This window comes from Ciconia boyciana, chromosome 6 (genome assembly GCF_034638445.1).
Source record: "Ciconia boyciana chromosome 6, ASM3463844v1, whole genome shotgun sequence".
NCBI classification, from domain to species: Eukaryota; Metazoa; Chordata; class Aves; order Ciconiiformes; family Ciconiidae; genus Ciconia; species Ciconia boyciana.
Window position 1 is genome coordinate 59,858,809 of NC_132939.1, and position 22,793 is coordinate 59,881,601.

The following is a 22,793-nucleotide window of genomic DNA, read 5'->3' on the forward strand; positions in this document are numbered from 1 at the left end:
TTCCCTGGTCGGAAATAATCTGAATTTCCTCATCAATGAGAAGTGCAAGTTGCTTTCAGTTCAGCACGGATTTTTCTGTTGTTTTTTTTTTTTTTTCAGATACTGTTCTGGCAAGGCATTAGACTCTGCAGTCTTTGAAGAATAGACAAGGAACAGCCAGACATTAATTCAAATTATGGACCAGAATTTATATTTCCCTTTTAGTTACTGTAGAAACTGTTTTGTTTGGGGTTTGGTTTGGGGTTTGTTTTTTTGGGTGGTTTTGAATAAGACCCAATCATTGGATCTATGTACTGAGTTATGAGGATGGTCTCCTTGGGCTCTCTCAGGGTTGGAGATATACAGAGAGGCTTTCCCCTGGGGAAAGGGGGCAATGAAGTGAGGATTCTTCACTCAACACCTCTACTCTTGCTCAGCTGGTGTTGGTAAAGACATGAAATGGTATCTGCGATGAGGCACAATGATTTTGTCCTTTGTTTCTAGAAATAACAGCTGGCATCAGAAATGAAAGAAATTACTTTGTCTGTTTAGTCTCCATGGAGAATTCTATACCAAAAGTATAGATCCAGAAATGATCTACAAGAAAACATGTTTAATTACAAGTACTTGTTTTGGGCTTAGTGAGGGAAGATAAGAGATCACAAAAACTGTGTACAGGAAGGTTTGAGTGTTTGGGATGGTTTGCGCATTTGACTCCCTTTGTGGTACCGGTGGACGTACTTTTATAATTGAGAAGCGAACTGGCCCTCATTTATTCACTCTGCTTCTTAAAGTTGAATTATAACTGTAGCAGTTGAGGCAATTGCAGAGCAGTGGAATAGGTTGATATTTCAAGTGTCAGTTAACATGGAGGGAGAATTGAAGTATGCCTTTCTTGTAAATAGCCAGGCATGTATCTGACGTAAATAGGTGTTATATCTTCCAGCTGTGCTTTCTCCTTCATGTGCTGAGGCTTTAGACCACTTACGCTTGTTTGACTACAAGATAAGCAAGGAAATTATTGAAAACAGGTTTTAAAATTTAACCTGGGGTATTCTTCCTCTGTTGCTCTGCTGATGCTTTGCATGCTGACCTAGAAGAATCATAGTCTGAGATAATAGGTACTGTAATTCAGTCTTCAACTGCATTAATTATTTTCTCAGCTGCCTGTCAGTTGTGCTTAGTCCTGTTGAATTAATCAAGTGGCCGTGTTATGTAGGCCTTTCTCCTCTGTCAATTAGACTTGTATCACCTGTTCTCTTCATGTGGGGATGTATGATGAAAAGGTTGGAAAATAAAGTAAAAACCTGTTGTGTTGTTCTAAAACAGACTTAAAGCAGCATGTCTTACACTTTGCTATTGCATGGGATAGACAGGAGAAGTTGGCAGTGGAGCTGCGTAGACTCCAGATACCCTGTATAGGACACTGGTGGTTATGTGCTTTTTACAGTAGCATCTGAGTAGTATCGTGCATGGTACTGTACCAGTGTACCTTCTCCACCACACCCCTTGCTGCTTCCTCTAATAATACAACTTCAATATTAAGGACACTTTTCAGAGAGAGAGAGAAAGATATGGAAGAACGCAAGCTCTGTTCTTATTTGTTCCTAGAGTGATACCCATAATTAACTAACACTTTGCTCTCACAAATAGGTTTTAATTCTTGACCTTCTAGAGCCTTTGAAAAATGTAGAATATTTTACAGATTTTCTATGCTTAATATACTTAGGTAGTTATGTATGTATTATGTTCACATGACATGTGGATATGCATCTGTTCTTAGTGCTTTCTGTTTTTATGTTGTCTCTCAGAGATGCTGTATTTATTTTATTTAAATGGAAAAAGAGCTCTTAATTTCTCAGAAGCTTTCTCATTTTTGCTTCACAGAAACTATCTTAGAGCATGGACACCAGTAAGAAGACAGAACCCCCTTTATCTGTAGAAATGGTACAACAAAGGGCCAATCCTGATCGCAGTCCTTCAGCATCGATTTATGTTCCAGAGCAAGGTGGTTACAAAGAGAAATTTGTAAATGCTGTGGAAGATAAGTATAAATGTGAAAAATGTCACCTCATCTTATGCAATCCTAAACAGACTGAATGTGGACACAGATTCTGTGAGACCTGCATGAATGCCTTGCTAAGGTATGTCTTTTTTGTTGTGATAGAACACGTGATACCTTTTAAATCTTGTGAACTGCTGGAAATAGTGTGAACGCTGGTGTAGTTTTAGGAATACATTAAGCTAATGCCTTGGCTCGAAGCAGCCTTCTGCTTGTTGCTTGCTTGATTATTTGTTATCCATGTGCTGGTGCAAACATCTGTGTTCTACTCTGGGTCAGGATGAGACAACTAAGCTTTCCATCAATATTGTTGAAACAGTTGTTAAAGTGGTTTAATCCCATGTAGTGGTGCGTTAGGTAAGAATTTCATTGCCTGTGGAGCCTAGACTGAGTAGCTATTTCATGTGACTGCTAACATGGCCAGTTTGGCGTAGAATACACGTAGTAAATTGTCGCTGTGCAAGGAAGTTAGCCTGCAGAGGCTCCTTAGAGTGATGGTACCTAACCTAGCTGTGGACCCAGTTGAGTGGTGGGACCCTTGGATAAATGTAACTGCTTGTGGAGCTTCCTTTCCCTGTAACACTGCTAGCTGTATGTCCTGGGGCTTGTATGTTTTGTGGATTCTAGGAAGGTCAGGAAGGCTGGCTTCTCTATTACTGAGATGTCTGGGCCAGAGTGCAAAGTGAGTGAGTAAATGTTATAGACATAAAATGAATGCTGAGAGATGCAACCTTTCCCAGTCTAGGTAATAATAAAAGTGCGATCATTCAAGGAGCTTTTAAGAAGTATCTGTGCATCAGTGGAATTATATTTCTTTGCCTCTCAACTTTGATGCATGGCTACTGATTGTATTCAGCAGTGTGATTTCAAAATTTGGTCTAATGTTTGGAGACTGTTCTGCAAGCTTTAATCTCCTGGGGTAAACAAGCAGTCAATACTTCCATTTACTACTGGGAAAGCACAGGTATAGAAGAGATTGAGCTCACTGGATGTTGCACACTGGAGTACTAACAGAGAGAGGATTTGACTTTGGAAGGTCTTGGTGATCTCCTGTTTACTTTTTGTGACTATCCTGACTCTAGGTATTAGTTTACATTTCACCTGTAAATACTGTAATCTCAGGTAGATATAAATCAAGACTACATGCAGCATGGCAAAAGAGATTGGAGAATATTACATTACCCTGTCTCATGATAAAGAGTAACCTCTGTACTGGGCAAATACAAGGGTCCATAGCTCACTAATCCACTCCTGTAGGTTTTGTGCTACAGCATGTCAAATTTAAAACAACAACAAAAAACCCCACCAACTTTTCTTTCAATACATGGTTAATAACAGTGACTGCAGAAGAGCAAACACCTGCCATGCTTGGATGTGTGCAGATGGACAGAGCACATCCTTAACAATCTAAGCAGTAACAATTCTGGCATTGCTGGAATCTGGGCAATTTTCCTTCCCTGCTGTGAGACATGCACATGTGCTTATTACAGTGCAGCTAGAATATGTGTAATTTTACGTTCCTGACTTTCCAACCAGTCTGTTATTGAAAAGGACACATGGATAAGACCATGTACCACACTGCTCTTTCATTCGAGTTGTTTTACTATATTTAAGTGCTTGTTGCAAACAAATCCTTTACTAAAATTAAATTTACAGCTCCTTTTTTTGAGAGATAAAAAGTGTGCCATAAAACTGGAAGCAAAATAAGTTTGTTGTTTCTGTGGTTGGCACAAAAATTTTTCATTCAGTGTTGATATGCTGCTGCGCACACACACACACACTGATTGTATGCTAGCAGCTTCTGTTCCAGGGTTATTTGAGGACAAAGAATTGGGAGTCAGTGTAGATAACGCAGTAAAGATGTCTGCTCAGTATGCAGCAGTAATTTAAAAGAGCAAGTGGGATGCTTGAGTGAATTCAGTAAGAGTGAGGAAAGCATGACATTGCATTAAACACTATATGCCCTCAAGTAGATTAGTTTCCTTTTTTTTTTTAACTTAAGAAACATATTACAGATATTGAAGCTGCAGGGTAGTTAAGATGCTCAGAAATATGATGAGACACAGAATGGTCAGTTCAAGGAGCAGAAGCCAGTGAGGTGATTTGAAATAACCATACTGATTATATAACATAACAGAACTTACTCAGCCTTTTACACTGACTTGCATTGCTGCTAGCAGCCACAACTTACGTACCCTGTCAATGAGTTGCTTTATGAAAGAATTTACCCAGCTTTTACCTAATACTTTTCATCCATAGATCTTGGTGCTTTACAAGGGAGATCAGTATGACTATCCCCATTTTACATGGGGAAAAGGAGCTAAAAAGGAATGAAGGGATTTACACTACGACACCTAGCAGGTCAGAGCCGGAAACAGCTGTAGGAACCCAGGTTTCCTATACTCCAGTTCAGTTTTTAGTCGCAGACTGCTCTGCTCTTCAGCCTACCTGTTGTCTAAGACATCACAGGTTTGGTAATTAGATTACCAAAACAGCTACAGGGCAATAATTCAGATAAAGGAGGGAGCAAGGATCTGTAACAGTTGCTAAAATGAGAACAGACTTGAAGGAGATGGACATAAATACTTTTTTTACCCTAAAAGGATGTATAATTGACTGTCAGAGAAAGTAAAGTTCAGTTAGGTGTTGTTTGAAGAAGGACTGGATAATTGAAGAGACAATATTTTGCCTGTTTGCACAGGTAGATTGAGAAGTGACGAAAACTGTGGATCGGGCACAGACTGTAAAATAGGGAATTAATTTTGCCGCCTTGAAGAAAACCACTGTGCAGTTGGCTGGAGGCACTGTGGTGGTCTTTATTTCCTTGGGAATGCCAGATACTGTTCACTGAAAACTCAGTGTTCAAATTGTTTGAAATAGCATCATGTTATCTCATTATAATGAACTACATCCACTTTTAATGATTTTAAAATATATTGAATAATCATAACTAAGTGAAGTGCCTCATAAATGGAAATTTTTGTACAACAAAAATTCAGATAAGTTAAAATAGTTTTTCTGTTTTCTTTTCTCTCCAGTTCTTCTAGTCCAAAATGTACAGCGTGTCAAGAAAGCATAGTAAAAGATAAGGTATTGTTAAAATTGTTTCTTATTAAAGAGTATTGAATTGTGTGGCATACGTAAGATGAGTTATTGCTTTGTGGTAATCATTTCATAAGCCTAATAAGCTACCTGAGGAGGATAGTTTTGTTATAAAACCAAACCCATGTATTTTATGTAGGAAGACAGCTCATTTTTACTGTTAACCACATGGTAGAAAACAGCATGTCAGCTTCTTCCCTAATGGTCCAGTCAGGTGTCACATCTTGTTTTCATAGTTGGGAGCTGCAGCAACACATTGCAGTTGTCCTCCCATCAACCAGGAGGATGATGAGAAATATTGCATCTCCTGCAGATGCAGAGATGTGACAGATCTAGGCAAACCTTACTCCTGATTTGGCTCCAGACCAGTGTCTACAGTGTTTGGCTCCAGACCAGTGTTTTTACAGTGTGTTGTTCTGTGAACCACACTGGAACCAGAACAGTGTGGAGTTACAGTAACTGTAATAGAATCAGATTCTTTTTATATGGATAAGCTGTTTCAGTGATACCCTCTTCCCTGTTTTTCACAGCAAAACTTTGTGTTGCCTTTGAAAGGGTGAGGGTAAAGAAAATTTTTTGACTTAGTACATGGTTTATGCAGTATTTACATCAGATGTTTCTAAAGTGTTTCGTAAATTCTTTGCGTTAGTAGTCTTTCCTGCCTAAATGAATACTTGTAACAGTAACCATTTTCAAGAAGAGATTAGTGGGTACATTAATCTCTCCTTGTCTTAACTCAAAATAGTTCTCTGAACAGTGCTCAGCGTAATTCAGTTTTGACATGGATGGGCTCTCCAGGAGCTCAGGCCAATAATCATGATGCCTACTTGATTTGTCGTTTTAACTCTGACTTTCTAGCTCCCACTATACATTTGTTATGAAACTTCAAATATCTCTAAAACAGGAGGAGGACAAGAAGGGCAGTGTATATTAAATACATGTTAGACTAACTGTGCAAGTCAGTGATTTTCATGAAACTGGAAACCTCTCTCTTCCCATAGAATGCTGATGTCCAGAATCGCTGAAGAGCTTTTAGACAGTCTTGATAATTTTTAAACAGTTTTTCTTTCTTACCTTAAGTCAGCAAAACTGTACCTAGTAACCCTGTGAATTACTTTGGAAAAAATACTACAGTACTGGGAAATTGATTATTCAAATGAGATTTGTTGATTCATTAAACTTCACATATGCATCTGAAAAGTAAACAGAAACCAGTGACCTGTGTCCGATGAGATCAGATGAGAATGGTTGCAGCGTTTCCTTCTTCACTGATACTGGGGATAGATTCATAGTCACTGTGGACAGATCTGATCATAATTTTTTGTTGTTAAATGTTAGCATGCAGAACCGTTCTGTAATTACAATATCCCTACAGTGTACGCAGTATCACAGAACTTGGTTTGTCAGAGAAGTAGTCATAGGTTGGGCTTGGTTCTTTGGTATTTCTTGATGGTTGTGAAAGCAATTGCAAAATAACTAGAAATTTTTATCCCTTTGTTTTGGACTTCAGAATAGTAGTAATGGTCTTCAGTCCTCATCCCCAGTTCCTGCGCTTAGCAATGGGGCTTCTTGAGAGTGCAGTTATGTTGTCTCTTTATCTTTTATGGGGCATCACCCATAAAAGAGGAAAAATCTAAACCCCGAGCTCTCTATTTCTAACTACTTGCAGTTCTATTACAGACAAGAATGCTGGAAAGGCTTATGAACATTAAAAGGAGAGAGGGTTGAAGCCTGCTTATCTGTGAAATAATAAACCTTCTCCAGTCTAAGACCTTAGAAAATGTCTTTAATTTTATGTTACCACTGAAGGGCAAGTAGGTGTTCCAACCCAACCAACCAGTCTAGTCGTTGTGGGACTGCCTTCCATTAAATCCTTCCTCTCTGAACGTTGTGCTTTGGCTCTTTTTCATCTTATGGTATTGTGCCTAATACACCAGCTTCCCAAACAATGTAGAGAGTTCTAGCTTATGCAGGTCTATTATTGGCAAGCAAATAGCAAAAAATGTAGTCCTTTCTTGTACCTTTCAATTTATTGTATTTATAGTAAAAGTGAAGCAGTAGTAGAGCTCCTATCCAAATATTCTTTTGCACTGGGCTGCTTCATAGTGGAGGAATCTCAGTGATGTCCACATTCAAGAAAAATTGAGTGGTAGGATTTTATTTCTGGCACATAAATCTAGAATTAAATGACCCTGCTGTAGCCAAATTGCATGGCTTCTACTTTATTTGAACTTGCATATTCTTGAGTGGTTTTAAATTTCTAAAATTAAATTATTTTTTATTTTTTTCCCCAGGTATTTAAAGATAATTGTTGCAGGAGAGAACTACTTGCCCTTCAAATATACTGTAGAAATGAAAACAAGGGCTGTAAAGAACAACTGTCTTTGGGTCAATTACTGGTAAGTGATCTAACATAGTCATAAGCTTCCTTTTGAGTTAAAGAATGAGAAGAAATCTTGCAAATTAAAACCCCAGTCCATTTCTTGATTTGCTCACACTAGTGGTTAATCTGATTTATAAAAGTCAGAGTAAACTGTTTTGAAACTCAGCTTTTCAATGAGCTGTAAGGAATTGTAGTCAAAAGTCATGTGATTGTGTGACACTAAAGCTCAGAAATGTAAATGCATGAAGCAAATGACAACTGGAGAGAGAACTAAAATTGGGAAAAAATCTTAATGTATACTTTATGAATGTGAGAAATTTGAATTCCTTTTTTAGCGTGTTTTTATTTATTTACCAGTCCTAATCTTCTCATGTAAGTGGTGGTTTATGCGTGGAGTTAAATCTTTGGCTTCTCCAGACTTGTACAAAATAACTTGTAGCTTTGTTTCATGAAGGCATAACATAGCAGTAATCCAGTAATTTAACAGTCGGAAGGGAAGGCTACAGAGAAGTCTGCAGTGAGATATGTAGATACTTAAATTTGCTTTGAATGAGCAAGCTCAGGTACTTAAACAACTTAAGCAGCATCTATGTTTATGTGGAATAATATACCTTGAAAAAGAATGCTTACCTTTTGTTTAAATAGCCTGCGTGGAATTTTGGACTGTGGTAGAATGCTTTTAGTATAAAAGTAGCTCGTGTACATCTATAATACAGTGAAATCTGCTGTCTACGTAAATTTAGTGTAAAGTCAGAAGTGTATTCCTGAGTAGATTTGTTAGTGTTTGCTCTTGCACACTATAGTGCACAAAATAACTTTTCTTACTTTGGTTCTGAGTTATTTAATGTTATCTCAAAGGATAGAAGACATGCACAAAACTTAGTTGGCTTGACTTTTTTCTTTTTTTTTTTTTCCCCCTCTTTCAGATGCATTTGAAAACTGATTGTCAGTTTGAAGAACTCTCGTGTCGTCGTGCTGATTGCAAAGAAAAAATACTGAGAAAAGATTTGCCAGACCATGTAGAGAAGACCTGTAAATACCGGGAGACAACCTGTAAATATTGTAAAAGCGAAGTCCCAATGATTATGTTGCAGGTGCAGTATTTTCTTGTGTATATAGAACAAGATTCTGTACATTAATGTGGAATAATAACTCTTCTTGTGCTTCTGTGTAGCTGCCAGTAGAGCCTTGGCCTCTCAGCCAGAATTAGTAAGTCAAAAAAGAAAATAGGTGACTTTCAAAACACATTTTTTTTGCTGCAAAAACACCAGCTACTGCACTGAGTGGGAAACGTTTTATTTTTTCTGATGTTCAGATAGTGCATTTTAAAAAAAATTCAGACCCACTGTATAATATTGGTACTAAAGTAGTTTTTGCTATGCTTTTTTATTTTGCTTAAATTGATGTAATAAATGCACCTACCATGATAACAATTACATGTTGTGCAGGAAAAGCATAAGCATAGCAATTGACTGGAGAACAGCATCTTTCTATATAATCCTTCCTGGGTACCGTGTGATCTGTTATCAGAGGAAAGGAGGAAACAATGTAAAAACAAATTGTGTCTTGGCATAACTGGCAATGGTACATGACAGGCCTAGGCAGAGTTACTGCTGTTCTTGGCATATGAGTAGGTGGTCTGATAAGCAGCATGTTGTGAGTTAGGAGTATAGAGCAGAGGTTGAGAAAGTCATACTTATTTACACACAGAATTGTAACTTGACTGTGTTTGCATTATTTTGCATTGAACTGTATTATGCTAAATGTCTCTTGCTGTAATTTTAACACTTTTTTAAAAATTCTGTTTACATGGTTTCCATAGTTTGACAGTCTCAGATTTCGGACCTTCTTAGTATAGTAAGAATGATGCGAGACTTCACCTGACAAAGAATACACAAGAACACAAATGAAAATTAAGTTCTTAATGATGAGAAGCATTCTTTGCTCAGAGATGCTGTTACAAAAAGGCATGGGTAGAATCTCACCAAGTTCTGAATTAGATCTGGCTTTCAGTTGTTTGAGTGTATACTTGCAAGGGCTGGTACTTTAATAATTGTGCGTTACTTAGTGTAAAGTGGCTGAGATGTGAAAATACACAGAGAAAATTAAGTGTACACTGTTTATTCTTGTGCATTCTGATACAGAGGTGAAACTGTATTTAGATTATGGATGCTGTTCTCACAGAACTTTCTTCAGGCTGGGAATCGATGTGAGGCAAAGAGTGACATTAACAAATGTGTAGTGTCTTAACAGACAAAATCAGTATTAAATATGTCTCGTTGTACAAGCTGGATTTCCATATCTAAGCAACATGCTCACAGGTTCCTTGCAGGCAGTTTCTTTTTATAGGAGCAATGTAGTTAAATTTTTGAGAGTCTGAAATCATCCTTATGTTTTGAGGAATAGAAAACTCTGTTTTAGTTTAAAAGTGCGCTCTTTTATCAGATGTTGATAGATTTGACATTTATGAAATCTTTGAACTAGTGCTAGCTTTCAAGATTTTCAGAAGCTGAGACAAGTTTTAGTCTATCAGATTTTTAATTCACAGCAAAACCTATTTTAGATATACATGTTGGAAACAAGAATGGCATATTATTTTGAAGTACAGAAAAGAGTGTTTGTAAATAAAATAATTGTTCTCCAAAATCTTAAGTGGTGGAATTCTGAGTTGCTTTAAGAGGTAATAGAATTGGCTTCTCCAGCGAGTCAAAGAGGTTTGTTAAAATGTAGTTTATTGTAGATTTTTAAAAGTTCAGTGATTATGGAAATGCAGATGGTTTTATTTGTTGTGGCCTAATAAAATGTTACCTTGTTGTACTTTGGTAATGAGAATCAGAGCTTAATGAGACTGTACGTTTGAATGAAAGGCTCCTTTTGACTTCTCATTTGAGTTTTGTCACCCAGAACTTGAGTTCATCTCTAGCTTCTGTAGCCTAAAACTTTCTCTAATGTAATAATGACTGAAGCAGGCCTCAATGACTTGAACTGAAAATGGAGATAGAGGGAGCGTACCGAGAAAAAAGGTATGCAAATAGAAACAAAAATAATTTTACCGGAGTATGTACGCTTCATGTCTTCATAGAATCCCATGACCTGTGGGGTAGGAAATCCCCGTTGTTGGAGGCAGACTCTTTAGTTAACGATGTTAGTACACATTTTTTTAGATTGCATTTGTCTTGCCTGCACTGTCACTAGGTGAGTTACTTCTTAATTTCTTTTCTTTTGTTTAAACCATCTAAAAAGTTGGGTTTTTTTTGTCACAAAGCTACCTTTTCCATCCTGTAACTCCTGGCAGATAAGGATGGTGCATTGTTAAAACAGAAATTAGTAGCCTGAAATGCTTCTGAATTATTGTATTTTTCTGTGGATAATCCACAAAACTCCTTGGAAGTGCTTCTCCTATAAAACTGATACTCGGGCAGTAGTGGTATGATACAAATGTGGAAGAACAGCATTACTTAGTGCCTAGGCTCTTTACTACCGCCTCTTTACTACCGCCCTGGCCACAAAAAGGCTGTCCCAGGCAGACCCTGCCGAGGCAATCTGGACTCTACTCAGTAGTCTGAAATACCACTGAGCTGACTGGGACAGCCGCTGGGGAAGACACGAGACATTGTCATCTTGCTCCCTTCTCACTGTTCTGGAACCAGACGTGTTCCCGGTGTGGCACTGGCTTCTCTGGGGAGCCACATTAATATGCTGCCTTCCCCTCATCTTGTGCCAGGTGCCCTGCATGTGGTGTCACCCGTGTTTTATGCTGCGTTCGGCTTTTGGTTTTGTGTGCTTGACTGCGTGAATTGAGCTGGTCGGTAGGAAGAGGATTCTGCCACTGGAATGGGATTAGGCTGGTATATCCTGAAGTCATCGGAAGGGGTCCCCTTGGTTTCACTGGGTGGGCCCTGCTGTGGGGAGTGAGGAGGAGAACTGGGGAGAGGGCTGAGAAGTTGCATGTTGCCTTTTTATCATGAACCGAGAGTCAATGTCATAGCATTTGCTAGATGGTTTGGGTAGGTTAGAGAAGAGAGTGAGTTAAAATTAGGGAATGAACATTAGAAGGGAGTATTATTTTTCTAGTTTTGTAGTTGATAAACCGTTAAAGAAGTCTGTAGGGCAGTAGGGCAGACTACCCAAAGCTGCACGGTAGTCTGTGATGTCTCTCTTCAACCCGATTACAGATGTGTTCAGAATGAGAGGTGGCCCAGGCCCCATTCTTGAGTCTGAGCAGAAATGGCCCTATGAGCCATTGCTTGTCAGGAGAGTACCACAGTCACCCTCACAGAGGTTACTCTGGGGAGAGATGCTGTCAGTCTGTTAGCGTTGCTCCTGGTTGGGTATCCATGTCCTGGTGGGGAGGGAATGAAGTCCCCCACGTTTTGGGAGGCTGTCCCAGCTCGCTGGCTAAGGAGCGAATTAGGCTTCCTTGCTTTTTCTGTCACCACGACTGTCCTACATGTGTTACACCAAGTGAACGAGTGCAAATAAGAAGGATGGCAGGATAGACTTGCTTCAGAACAGCATCCCTGATGATCTGTTTTTAAAAGTGAGGAGGTATACGTTTTCAAATATTTGCAGATTTATGACAGAGTTCTGAACCAAGGCCTTTCACATCTTAGAGCTTGGGTCTCCTTTACATCTTGGTTTTGTTTCAAAAAATAGACATCATTACTGGGCAAAAAGGGCATGCTATTTGTTCTTCCTTTTCTAACAGGCTTATAAATCTAGACCTTTGTTACCTTTGCTTTTCTTAAGTACCAGAAATGAAACAGTTTGTTTCAAGTTGAATGGGACTTGTCACTTGACATGAAATGGAATTTTTTTTTTCCCAGATTTTTCATTTTGTTGAGAAAAACTGAGAAGAAATGTAAATTCAATTAGCTTGGGCCTGATTTTCTTCCCTCCCTATGGTGATACGGTTTGACAGCTATACTGAAATATCAGTTATCATCTAGGTTCAGATCAAAATGCCTGCTCAGCATCATGATAAAATTTCACCATCTCTTTGAACTTTGGGTGTATAACAGTGAGACTTAGTATCAGATGTTTGGGAATCAAAATTGGAAAAGAATTGGAAGGGGAATATCCCTATGTAGGAAAGAGAGATTCTCAGAGAGTGGGCAATGTAGATTTCTGAAGAGCTTTTCCACGCACTGTATATACCCTTACTAAAAAGGATATCTGCAGTGGTTCTGCTTGCTCTTAAAGATGCCTGTTTTTTGGAGTAATTCTTGGGGAAGAAAACTTCACTTCTATTATTGTTTCATTGCTGTAAGTAAAAACAATAAAATGGGAAGCAAATAGATTGACTCTGCGTGGGAAAACACAAGAATACCCTTATTTTTGCTTCAGAATATTAACACATCTATCGATAGCATAAACTGATGTTTGAGCAATTGCAGTTCTGTAACTCTGCACAATTGGGATAAACATTGAAAAAAATCTTGTGTGTGCTTATAATTATTGTAGGATGCTTTTCTTTGCAGGTACGTCCTCTCTTTAATTTCAGACTAAGAGTTGATTTGTGGTTTCTTTTGCTTTTTCCTCTGTAGAAACATGAAGATACAGACTGCCCGTGTGTCATGGTTTCATGTCCTCATAAATGTAGTGTTAAAACACTCATGAGGAGCGAGGTAAGAAGTCATGCCCAGTGTTGTGCTGAAAAATTAAATAATTTTTTTAGTAAGATCTCGCAAGAATTTTGCCAGAAGCCATTTCCTTCTTAAAATGTGAGATCTAAAGAAAAGCTTTTTCTACCACACAGTTAAGTGTGATAACACTCAAATATCTTTAATGATTTCTTGGAAAACTATTTTAAAAGAATTAATTTATTAGTTTTGTGTCATTATTACACTTGGCTTGCCCAAGATTAGCGCATGTCTTTCCTGCTTTCAATTTTACTAGCTTTGCCCCTGCCCTTCCCCCATTTGAAGCATTTGTTGAGCACAGTAGAGCAGCATCTTGGGGTAGGTAGCTTATATTAAAATAAAAAGAGAATAAAAATTCAGTGCACATTGACAAGAGTTAGTAAATACTAGAAAAATCACATAAATGTGTAGAATCATTCTGTGGAAAAACTGAAATTATTATTAAATCTGTTAAACTTGGGAAAAAATAATAACTGACACTTAAAGAATTAGTGTAAGATACAGCGTAATGTGAGTACAACACTCCAACAGCCAGATGCAACAATGCATAAAAATTTCTCTTAATGTGTAGAAGCTTGCGGTAATATATAGACCAGATTAAAAAAAAAAAAATTAAAACCTGTCTTGTTTGAACAGATCCAGGTTCTTGTACATAAATGGATATAAGTAGCATCTGTCAAAGTCGATGTGCGTTATTTTTTCCTAAAAATAGAACTTACTCACCACGGAAGAGCTTATTTAAGCCTTCAGCACTCTGTAAGCCTCACTTAAGGAAAGTTAAGTTTCTGATCTGAGGATAAGCTTTTCTCTTTTCACTGATACTTACTTCCTGAGTTGGATTTGTACTATTTTTCAGTTACACTTGTAAATTATTAATCACGTCATAGTGCACAAGGCACATAAGGCACCTGCTAAACACAGGGGCAGTCTTTTCCTCCAGGATAATGAAATACAAAATAGATGATAGATACTATAGCTATTAAGAGAAATTGAGCTGCTAAGAAAATATGTATACTGAGCCAATTCTATCAGTGCTTACTTCCAAGTCTAGATCCTGGTTCTGGAGCACTTAGGCATATTGTCAAATCTTTACTTCAGCAGTTACTTTGAGAAGAGGTATATCTGAGTGCTAATAAGAATTGACCCATTAAAGCCTGGGTTGTTACATGTATAGTCAGAATTGGGTTCTGAAACCATTGGTAAATCTGAACTTGAAACAGTCATCTTGCCCTGCATCATCTGTTGCTGTATGTTGCTTAATTTTTTTCTGATATTGTGAAAATGTATATATAACTTAGCTGCATGGTTAGGGACAATGACTTTAATGCAGAAAATGGGAAAATGCCTGCCTAACAGTTTGAGAAAATTCTGTAGTGTACAAGAAGTGGATATCTTATTGTAGAATAAAAGGCAATTTTTCATCTTTAATTTGTAACTCTTTGGCAGACTTCTAGTTTTGAGAAGTTGAAAATGTGGCATTCTCGTAAAGCCTGTTATACCACATGTCTCTTTCTTATTTGGTCTTATTTTTTTTCTGAACAACGTGTCTTTTGAAACTATGCTGTGAATTTCTACAGGTAGTGTTTAGAACATAATAGGTGTATATCAGAGATGAGTGACCGCTTGCATCTTGGTATCAGATTTTAAAGACTGTCCTGTCTGTTCCAGAGCGACACGTTCAAAGCAGAATTGGTTCACCACTTCTTTCCATGGAGGTGGATGAGTTGAGTCATGTGGGGCTTATGGTGTGGGAATTTCAAATGAGATTTTGAAACCCAGAAGAGTGATGCGAGCTGAGGAACTAGACTCTAGCTCTTGTCTGCTTTGTGGGAAATACAAACTGCAGATCCTGTTTTTGAAGAGAGAGTGTTTGTTGCACTATCCCTTCCAAAAATGGCTCTTTGCTCCAACTTTTAGGCAGTTTGCATCCAGCTGCTGCCCTCTGTGCTGCAATGGCTGCTGTCTGTATATATGTATATGCTTCTGTGAATTGGTTTATTTTTAAATGAAAAGTGGTCTGTGCTCATAATAATCCAAGATATTGGAATAAATCTCAATCTGTGAAAAATGCAGGCATTTTACTAATCAGTTTTAATCCTGTGTACTGCATTTTTTTAAAGTTCCTTAACTGTACCAATTCGAAAACTCTTTGTTTCATGCAGTACTTGTTTAGTCGTCTTTGTGTAATTTAACAGTTAAATTAGGCACGGAGAATTGCATGTTATGTTTTGAAAAATGGGTTCCTCATGAAATTAGGATTAGAAAAAAAATGTACTTTACTACAGTGAAACTGATCTTAAGACTTGCTCAGAAGACCAGTAAAAAAATCACTTGTTAAGAAAAGATTAGTTATTCACTAAAGTAAATGAAATTATATAAATAATTGTAGAGTGTGTTCTTTTTGTTTGCTTTTTTTAATTGGGTTGCCTATTGAAATAGTCTTTAGTAGAAGTTTCACTGTATATTAAATGTATCACACTGTATACTGTATTGGCATGTGCGTGTGGTTTACATATGTGTATATATATTATTTGCACTTTAGATTAGACTGGAGAAAATATACACATGTGTGTTGTATGTTCTGCAAATGGCACACAATACAAACCTGATAACCTGTGCCCTTTTATGTTTTGAGCATTATTGTGCAAAGTCTTTTGCCAAAACTCACATTTTTTTCCTATTGCAGTTGAATGCACATTTGTCAGAATGTATTAATGCCCCAAGTACCTGTAGTTTTAAGCGTTATGGCTGCACTTTTCAGGTCAGTATATAACAATTATACTTCCCAATTGATGAAAGTCTGCAAATAGAACCTAACTCTTTGACATGAAAGTTCTGGACTTCTCTAGTCTTGGTTAAGAAAAAGTAATCCAGATACACCAAGTGATTATGCAGCAGATGTTTGGTTTTCCATTTTAAAAATAAACAACATAAAAAGCCCACACATTCCTGCAGTGGTTTGGGAGTTCAGTTATTAGGTACATACTGTTGAAATAGGAAGATGATACATTTGAAGAACTTTTTAACTTAAAATAAGAAGAAAGTCACTTTTGTTCTTCAGAAAATAGACTAGTAACTTCAGTTGTTTCTATGAAAGTATTTATTTTCTTGAGCTAAGTATGTTTATATTTTCTCTCATTTGTGTGTCTTAATATTTTTATTAAGGTTAAACATAGGTTAGCACACTTAAAACATGTATTTTTATGTGCATTCATATGTCTGTGTGCACATAGGTGTATAATCAAAGCATAGCATGAAATTTATTTAAAAAAAAATAATTAGATATTAATCCTGGCAATCCCTGCAATATTTTAAAAAATAAAAGCAAGCCAAACCTCAGAGTTTAGTTTCAGTAGTATTATTCCAGTCTCTTCCAATATTCTGCTTCCCTTACCATATATCTGGATGCTTATATAATGAAGAGATTAGTCAGGGAATTTCAGAAACCGCTGACAGGAAAAAATGGAGTTTATCAGATAGTGTGATTCATTTGTTAGCCCATGATAACTTAAAGAGACAAGAACTGTAAGCAGCAACACTTCTCAATAAAATACTTCCTGCAGGTATTTCCAGGTTCTTAAATAATGAGCATTCATCATTTTAAGTGTTAACAGTAATGCTCTTAGTGGTAGAACTGATCAATGCTGTAACCCTGCCCACTGTTATGTCGTATGTATTGCCATTCATTTTATGTATGTATATGTGTGCATATATGTACATATATCCACATATATATTTTTAGTATTTTATATAGAGTACATACCTTGAGGATCATTGAAATCCTTTCAGTTGCTTTGCAGCATATCTACCATCAAAGCTAATATACTTTGCATTGCAAAACACTTACTGAGGTAGGTGTAATGCAACACAATACAAATAAAGAAAGTAATATGGTCTGCATCTTATGTACTCTGTATATGATCTATGTGTGTTCTGTAAACTTTTTATATAGTGGTTATTTGTAACAGCATTTATAGGTTGTGCAGAGGCGGCATATCTGAATATCATAGAGCGATCATGGTAACATCTTAGGATGACAAACTAGGCATTGTAATATCTCTCAAAGTAGTTTATAAAGCTGGCAGTTTCCAGTGATGATAAATTTATCTTAAATATTTGTCTTTTTCATACTCAACTGAGGGAAAGCTTAGTGCTTATGAAGCTGTTCATGAAATACAATGGAAGTTTTAAATTATGGTTTGGGGAATTGGACATTTTAGGTTTTGTATGACTCAAGAGTTTTATTGTGCTTTATTTAGTGTGAAGCTACACAGAAGACTCTAAAATACAATTCATTTTGTAAATCTTGTTCATCTTTATTGTCTCTGACGTATCAAGTACACTGAATGGAGATATATGGCAGTTGTATAAAACACTTGCTATATTAAATGTATTCCTGACTTTTGTAAATTCCCAAGTAGATTTCCCTTCTCTCTACAGTTCTGCAACATGCATCCGTGAACCAAAATATGTAGTGTTGGTTCAATGTCTTGATATACTCTTTCTTTATAGGTTTAAAAGAAGTGGAATTGGCTAAAATGTATAAATTCTTTGTTGTCACAGGGAACAAACCAACAAATTAAAGCACATGAAGCCAGCTCAGCAGTGCAGCATGTTAACTTATTGAAAGAGTGGAGCAATGCTCTAGAAAATAAGGTATATCTTCTACTCACTTCTAATTTTCATTGATTTCTTTAAATCATATAAAAGTACTGGAAGAAGCGCTTTTCTCTGTTTAACAGCTGTTCAACAGTACAGCTAAAGCACTAGTAGGATCAAAAGGCAATCAAGCCATTTAGTATTATCTGGTACCTTTGTTATAATAAAATGCTGTGAGAAACTTGGCTTCGCAACTCCATATACAATTTTCCTCATTGGTAACTTAATTAAAATACTTTCTTCACATAGATAAACAGTCCAGTATTAAATTTCTTCTCTGAGCTGCCTTCTTACAAAAGGGAGGGTTCAGAAAGCTATGGCAGCGCTGTGAGCTATATTTTTGCTACCTCAGAATTTTTCCAGAGATAACATTATTAGAAATACCATGTAATAAACCAGTTTTGGTTTTGGTTTTTTTTGTTCTTGCTCTCCAAACTTAATGACCTGCAAGGGTTAATTAAATTAAACATATTGTAAGTCATGGGCATGATGACTTCTGCTTTAGTGCTAGACCAGAATGAAGCTCATGTTGCAGTGCTTCCTTGGGACTCCTGGTTTTAGAATGTTTGGGATTTGGGAGATGCTGGAAATCATATCAGTATCAGCTATGATCTTGTGAATCATTTGAATGACTTAACCATCTGTTCTCCAAATAAAATTGAAGGCTTTGATTTAAAAATGCAAAACTTCAGAACAAATCAGTGTTTTCTTAAATCTTTTGAAAAAGATTACTGTTTTACATGGCCATTAAAATAATGCTTCTGCTTTTTTGAGGGGGGAAAAAAAAATCCCAGAATTACTAAACTAATCTACAAATGCAGGCAGAAGAGTCAGGAGAGCCCCTTCAGATTTTTCTAGAATGAGTTAAATAAGAGTAACAATTCCGGTGTAAGCCCAGTGGCAGTTATGATATGTGTGGCTTGTGACTTCTGTCATCTCACAGCAGACCGCTATCTCGAGTTTAGCAGACTGTCTAGAAAACGTATCCCCTTCTTGGCCTACAGTGATCTCTCATGCATGGGCTTCCAGCAAAGTCCTGCAGCCACAGGAAGTATAGTTTTAAAGCAGAAGTTTACAGGAACAGCAAAATATTATTTTGTCCCCAGCACATTTGTCCCTGGACTGCTTGTTTTTGAACTTGAAGACCTGTAAGAAAACCACTGAACCTGGGAGAGGTCCAGTGTAGGTTTTTTTAGATATAATTTTTACTACATGTGTAAGTCTTAGTTGATGATCAATAACAATACTTAAGTTTGCTTTTGCACTTGAATCTCTTTGTTAATGTAGGAACTGTACATTTTTCTGTTTTGATGGATACAAAATCATATCTTTAGTTCTTTTTTCATTAGACTGATTAAAACTATACAATTTATTTTACATCATAGGAAAAAACCACGTTCCCTGTGACTTCCAGAATAGATCATGTTCTGCCTTTTGTCAGTGTCCTGAGAGGTGCTTTGTCATTTAAAAAATGCCCAGCAGTTCTATGTTTGTCTCTTATAGAGCTAAGAGAATATACACTTTACTACTCTTATGTTCAATTTTTGTTTTAACTTTCATTTAGGACATAATTGCTTATCATTGTTTGTCCTTTTTTTTTTTTCTTTCTTTTCACTTCCTGCTTTGTAGACTTCTTCCTATTCATAATAAAGAGTTGAATCACTGGAAATCCCAAGACCGTGCCAAGTTACCAGAATAGCTAACCACATATCATATGTCAGTGACTTTATTCTAGAGAAGGGTAACAAAATGATTTGTAACTTCATTGTTGTTCTCTTCTTTGAGAAAAAATTAATCGATGCACTGAAGAACAAGAGTGCAAAGTTAACTTAGCTGATGAATATCACAGAAATCTGGGCCCTGCTGAAGTCAGTGGAATTCTTGTCATTGGTTTCTGCAGGGTCAGGATTTCGTTAGGGGTACTCACTGTGATATGTTTGGAGGGGAAAGGAGAAGTTGCCTTTTCCCAGTCACCACGTTCTTTAACAGTGCTTGTGGAGTATGCAAACTGAAAGTCTTCAGAGCTGCAAAGCTTGTGCCTAAGTTATGAGTTTGGTATTTGAATGGTGCTGTTGGCAAAGAGTAGCAAGAGAAGGTCAGATGTAAAATCTTGAATCAAAACTTTGTGGGGTGAATTAAAATTTGGTGTTTTGTTCCCTCTGTGATGGGACAGACTTGCAGACTGAACTCCCACGGGTTTTGTGATGTTGGAAATAATGACTTGAACGTAATTTTGTGGCTTCGTCACATTCTTAAATCTGATACAAACTCCTTTTTCTTTTTTCATATGTGACTTAAATATGGGACTTGTCTGTTTTAATCCAGTTCTTTGTGGCATAAGAGGGTTTCTTCCATTCTTTTTTAGTAAGCAATAATAAGCAATAGCTTAATTTGAAAAACTGCTGAATAAGAGCATGCTTTATCCTAGCAATATTTCAAATATGACAAGGAAGTAAAGGAAGCTGATTGATGCAGTTTGTAATTTTGTAAGATGCTGTGTTTCCTTTACCCTGTTTTTTAACTCAAGTTCCAAAGACTTATGCCAAATGCAATTAGGAAACTATATTTAGTGTTAAAGATTTCTTATGCACAAATTACCACCAAACTACAATTACTGACTTAGCAATGACAGTTCTGTATGATTAAGGGCTGCAGGACATAATTCTATTTTTCTTGTGTTCTGTAGAACTGTGTGGAAAATCTAAGTACAAGACAGGCCCACGTTTTATAATTTGTACAAAAATGGAAATGTAATGCTAGTGACACAGAGTGTAACTGCCTTATGATTGGGAGGCCTGGGGAGGAAACAATGAGAAAAGGGGAATGTAAAGATCACAATTAACTAAAGAACTCTGATTCATTAAGGAAAAGGAGGATGCAAAAAATTAAAGTGGCTACCCAGCAGTTCTGAAATATGTGGGAGGCAGGGGTACTAGTTTAAATTTAAACTTGTTCTTGAAAAATTTCTCTAGTACTTAGGCATGCATTCCTTCAGCCTTGAGATTGTTTCTCTCTCTGCACTGGCAAAATTAGCTTTGTCTCATTTCTGTTGAGCCTCTTCTGCCAGTTTTTCATATATAAAATGTGGAACTAATGTGTGTGTGTGTATATGCACACACGCTATGCTATATTGAAAAGCAGGTACGCACATATATTACAGTATCTCTATATATTTCTGGGCCCCTGTCTGATGAACCTGCTGAATGCCTGTGGACTTTGGCAGTCCTTTGTCTAGTTTAGGCTGGTATAGAGATTGAAATTATTTACCTTTTTAAAGAAGCTAGCTTCTTGAGTCTAGGAATGCAGGGACGCGTAAGTTATTCAGCTATGTCTGATTAGAGGGCAGTTAAGGTTGTGGAATTCTACAGTGGTACCCATATCAGAAGTAAAAATGGCTTGACCTCAAACCAGCATCTGTACTGGGAAGGGTGGTGTAGATTTTTTGGGGAACATGAAGCATCCAAGTAATTGGTCTTAATGTGGTATGTTTATCAAAAGATTTTCGTGGGTCAAAAATGGTGCTGCTTCTTATCCATATAAAGATCTCTCTGTGAAACTAGTCGGGGCATGTCCAAATGTCATTTTGTGTCAAGTGTTTGTTTTCTACGTTTTTGCTGCTTGAATAATCTTGCCTGGCAAACAATAAGATTTTAAAAAACAAAACCAAACCAAAACAAAAAAAAGCAACCCACCAGCTTCAAAGCAACCCCCTTCCCCAAACCACATTAATGAACAGGACACAAAATAGTGTGACAGAGAGTGTTTACTGTATTACTTTCATCCCCAAGGAGATACAATATATTATATTCTTCTAACAAGGCTCATGTTTTAAAATCAGAATGAGTCACTAATGAATGAATTCATAAAATGTCAATACAGAGAGAGAATATAATCCGCAGCTTTCTACCAGTAGGCACCATTGGATTTTCCTTCAAATGCATGGATCCCTTCTGTATTCACTCATTTCAGGAGTTTTCATCACCATCACATTCTGTGAAGCCAAGCCAATCCCACACAGATGATGTTTTTCATTAAATTTGCTGTAGGTCAGGATAGATTGCAGTAGGTGGGAAAGATTAATGTTTCCCTTTCCCGACTAGCTTTTCAGCTGCTCGGCTTTTCTCTGGTATCCCTTCTGTGCAGGCCTCAAGTTCTTAACACTGATCTAGAGCTAAATAGGTTGTTTCTTCCAAACTCCAAGCAACTCCCAAGTCAGTTAGTGGAAACCAGGAAACCAAGACATTAAATAATAAACTGAATGAAGAAAAGATTATGCTTAGACACAAGTTATTTTGCTGTTTGTGTATCCCGTCTGCACTTTCATTAGCCAAAGTTGTACCAATACCATGCTGTGGAAGTGCAAATGTAGCTATCAGAAGGTTGGGGTTTGTTTATTTCTTTGCAAGACATGGAGAGAGGTTTTACTAGGATCTCATCCCTTTCATGTGTGTAAGATAGCTTAAAACTAACAGTTATAGGTATTTTTACTAAACTTTGGCAGGAGTAATTGTAGAATTTTTTCCAGGTGGCCTTGCTCCAGAATGAAAGTTTGGAAAAGAACAAGAGTATACAAACTTTACATAATCAGATTTGTAGCTTTGAAATAGAAATTGAAAGACAGAAGGAAATGCTGCGGAATAATGAATCTAAAATACTTCATTTACAGGTAAGAAATTTAGAATCTCCCCATTAAAGCAGAAATGGTAGTAGCTTCTGTTCTGTGCCTTTACACTTGTGAAGTGAGGTGTTCTAATTAAAAAGGGGGGGGGGGGAGAGTTTACCTTATTATAAAGCTATTTTTTTTTTTTTTTGTCTTTTGGTCAGTAGCTGGTTTGTTCTGTTTGTTGGAGTAAGATACTTCACTAAAACACTGCAGTTGCCTAGCCTATGTTAAAACAAAAACCCCTGTTTAAAAAGGGAAAATATTGAAAACTAAATTACGAGTCTTATCTGAAGAATAATCATA

The 22,793-nt window shown here is 37.0% G+C and overlaps 1 protein-coding gene across 13 annotated transcripts in view; it reads left to right on the forward strand.

Moving 5' to 3' along the window:
- The window catches only part of TRAF3 (TNF receptor associated factor 3), a 72,055-nt gene that overhangs the window by 35,289 nt on the left and 13,973 nt on the right, over positions 1 to 22,793 (forward strand). For 9 of the 13 annotated variants that reach the window (XM_072864619.1, XM_072864618.1, XM_072864620.1 and 6 more), the window contains 8 exons: positions 1,867 to 2,123; positions 5,080 to 5,131; positions 7,438 to 7,542; positions 8,453 to 8,620; positions 13,073 to 13,153; positions 15,855 to 15,929; positions 17,732 to 17,824; positions 22,353 to 22,493. In XM_072864619.1, coding sequence (XP_072720720.1) covers positions 1,882 to 2,123; positions 5,080 to 5,131; positions 7,438 to 7,542; positions 8,453 to 8,620; positions 13,073 to 13,153; positions 15,855 to 15,929; positions 17,732 to 17,824; positions 22,353 to 22,493 — 957 coding nt within the window. In that variant the 5' untranslated portion in view covers positions 1,867 to 1,881. The remainder of the gene's footprint in view (positions 1 to 1,866; positions 2,124 to 5,079; positions 5,132 to 7,437; positions 7,543 to 8,452; positions 8,621 to 13,072; positions 13,154 to 15,854; positions 15,930 to 17,731; positions 17,825 to 22,352; positions 22,494 to 22,793) is intronic. The other 4 variants (XM_072864629.1, XM_072864630.1, XM_072864628.1 and 1 more) reach the window with 3 other exon arrangements.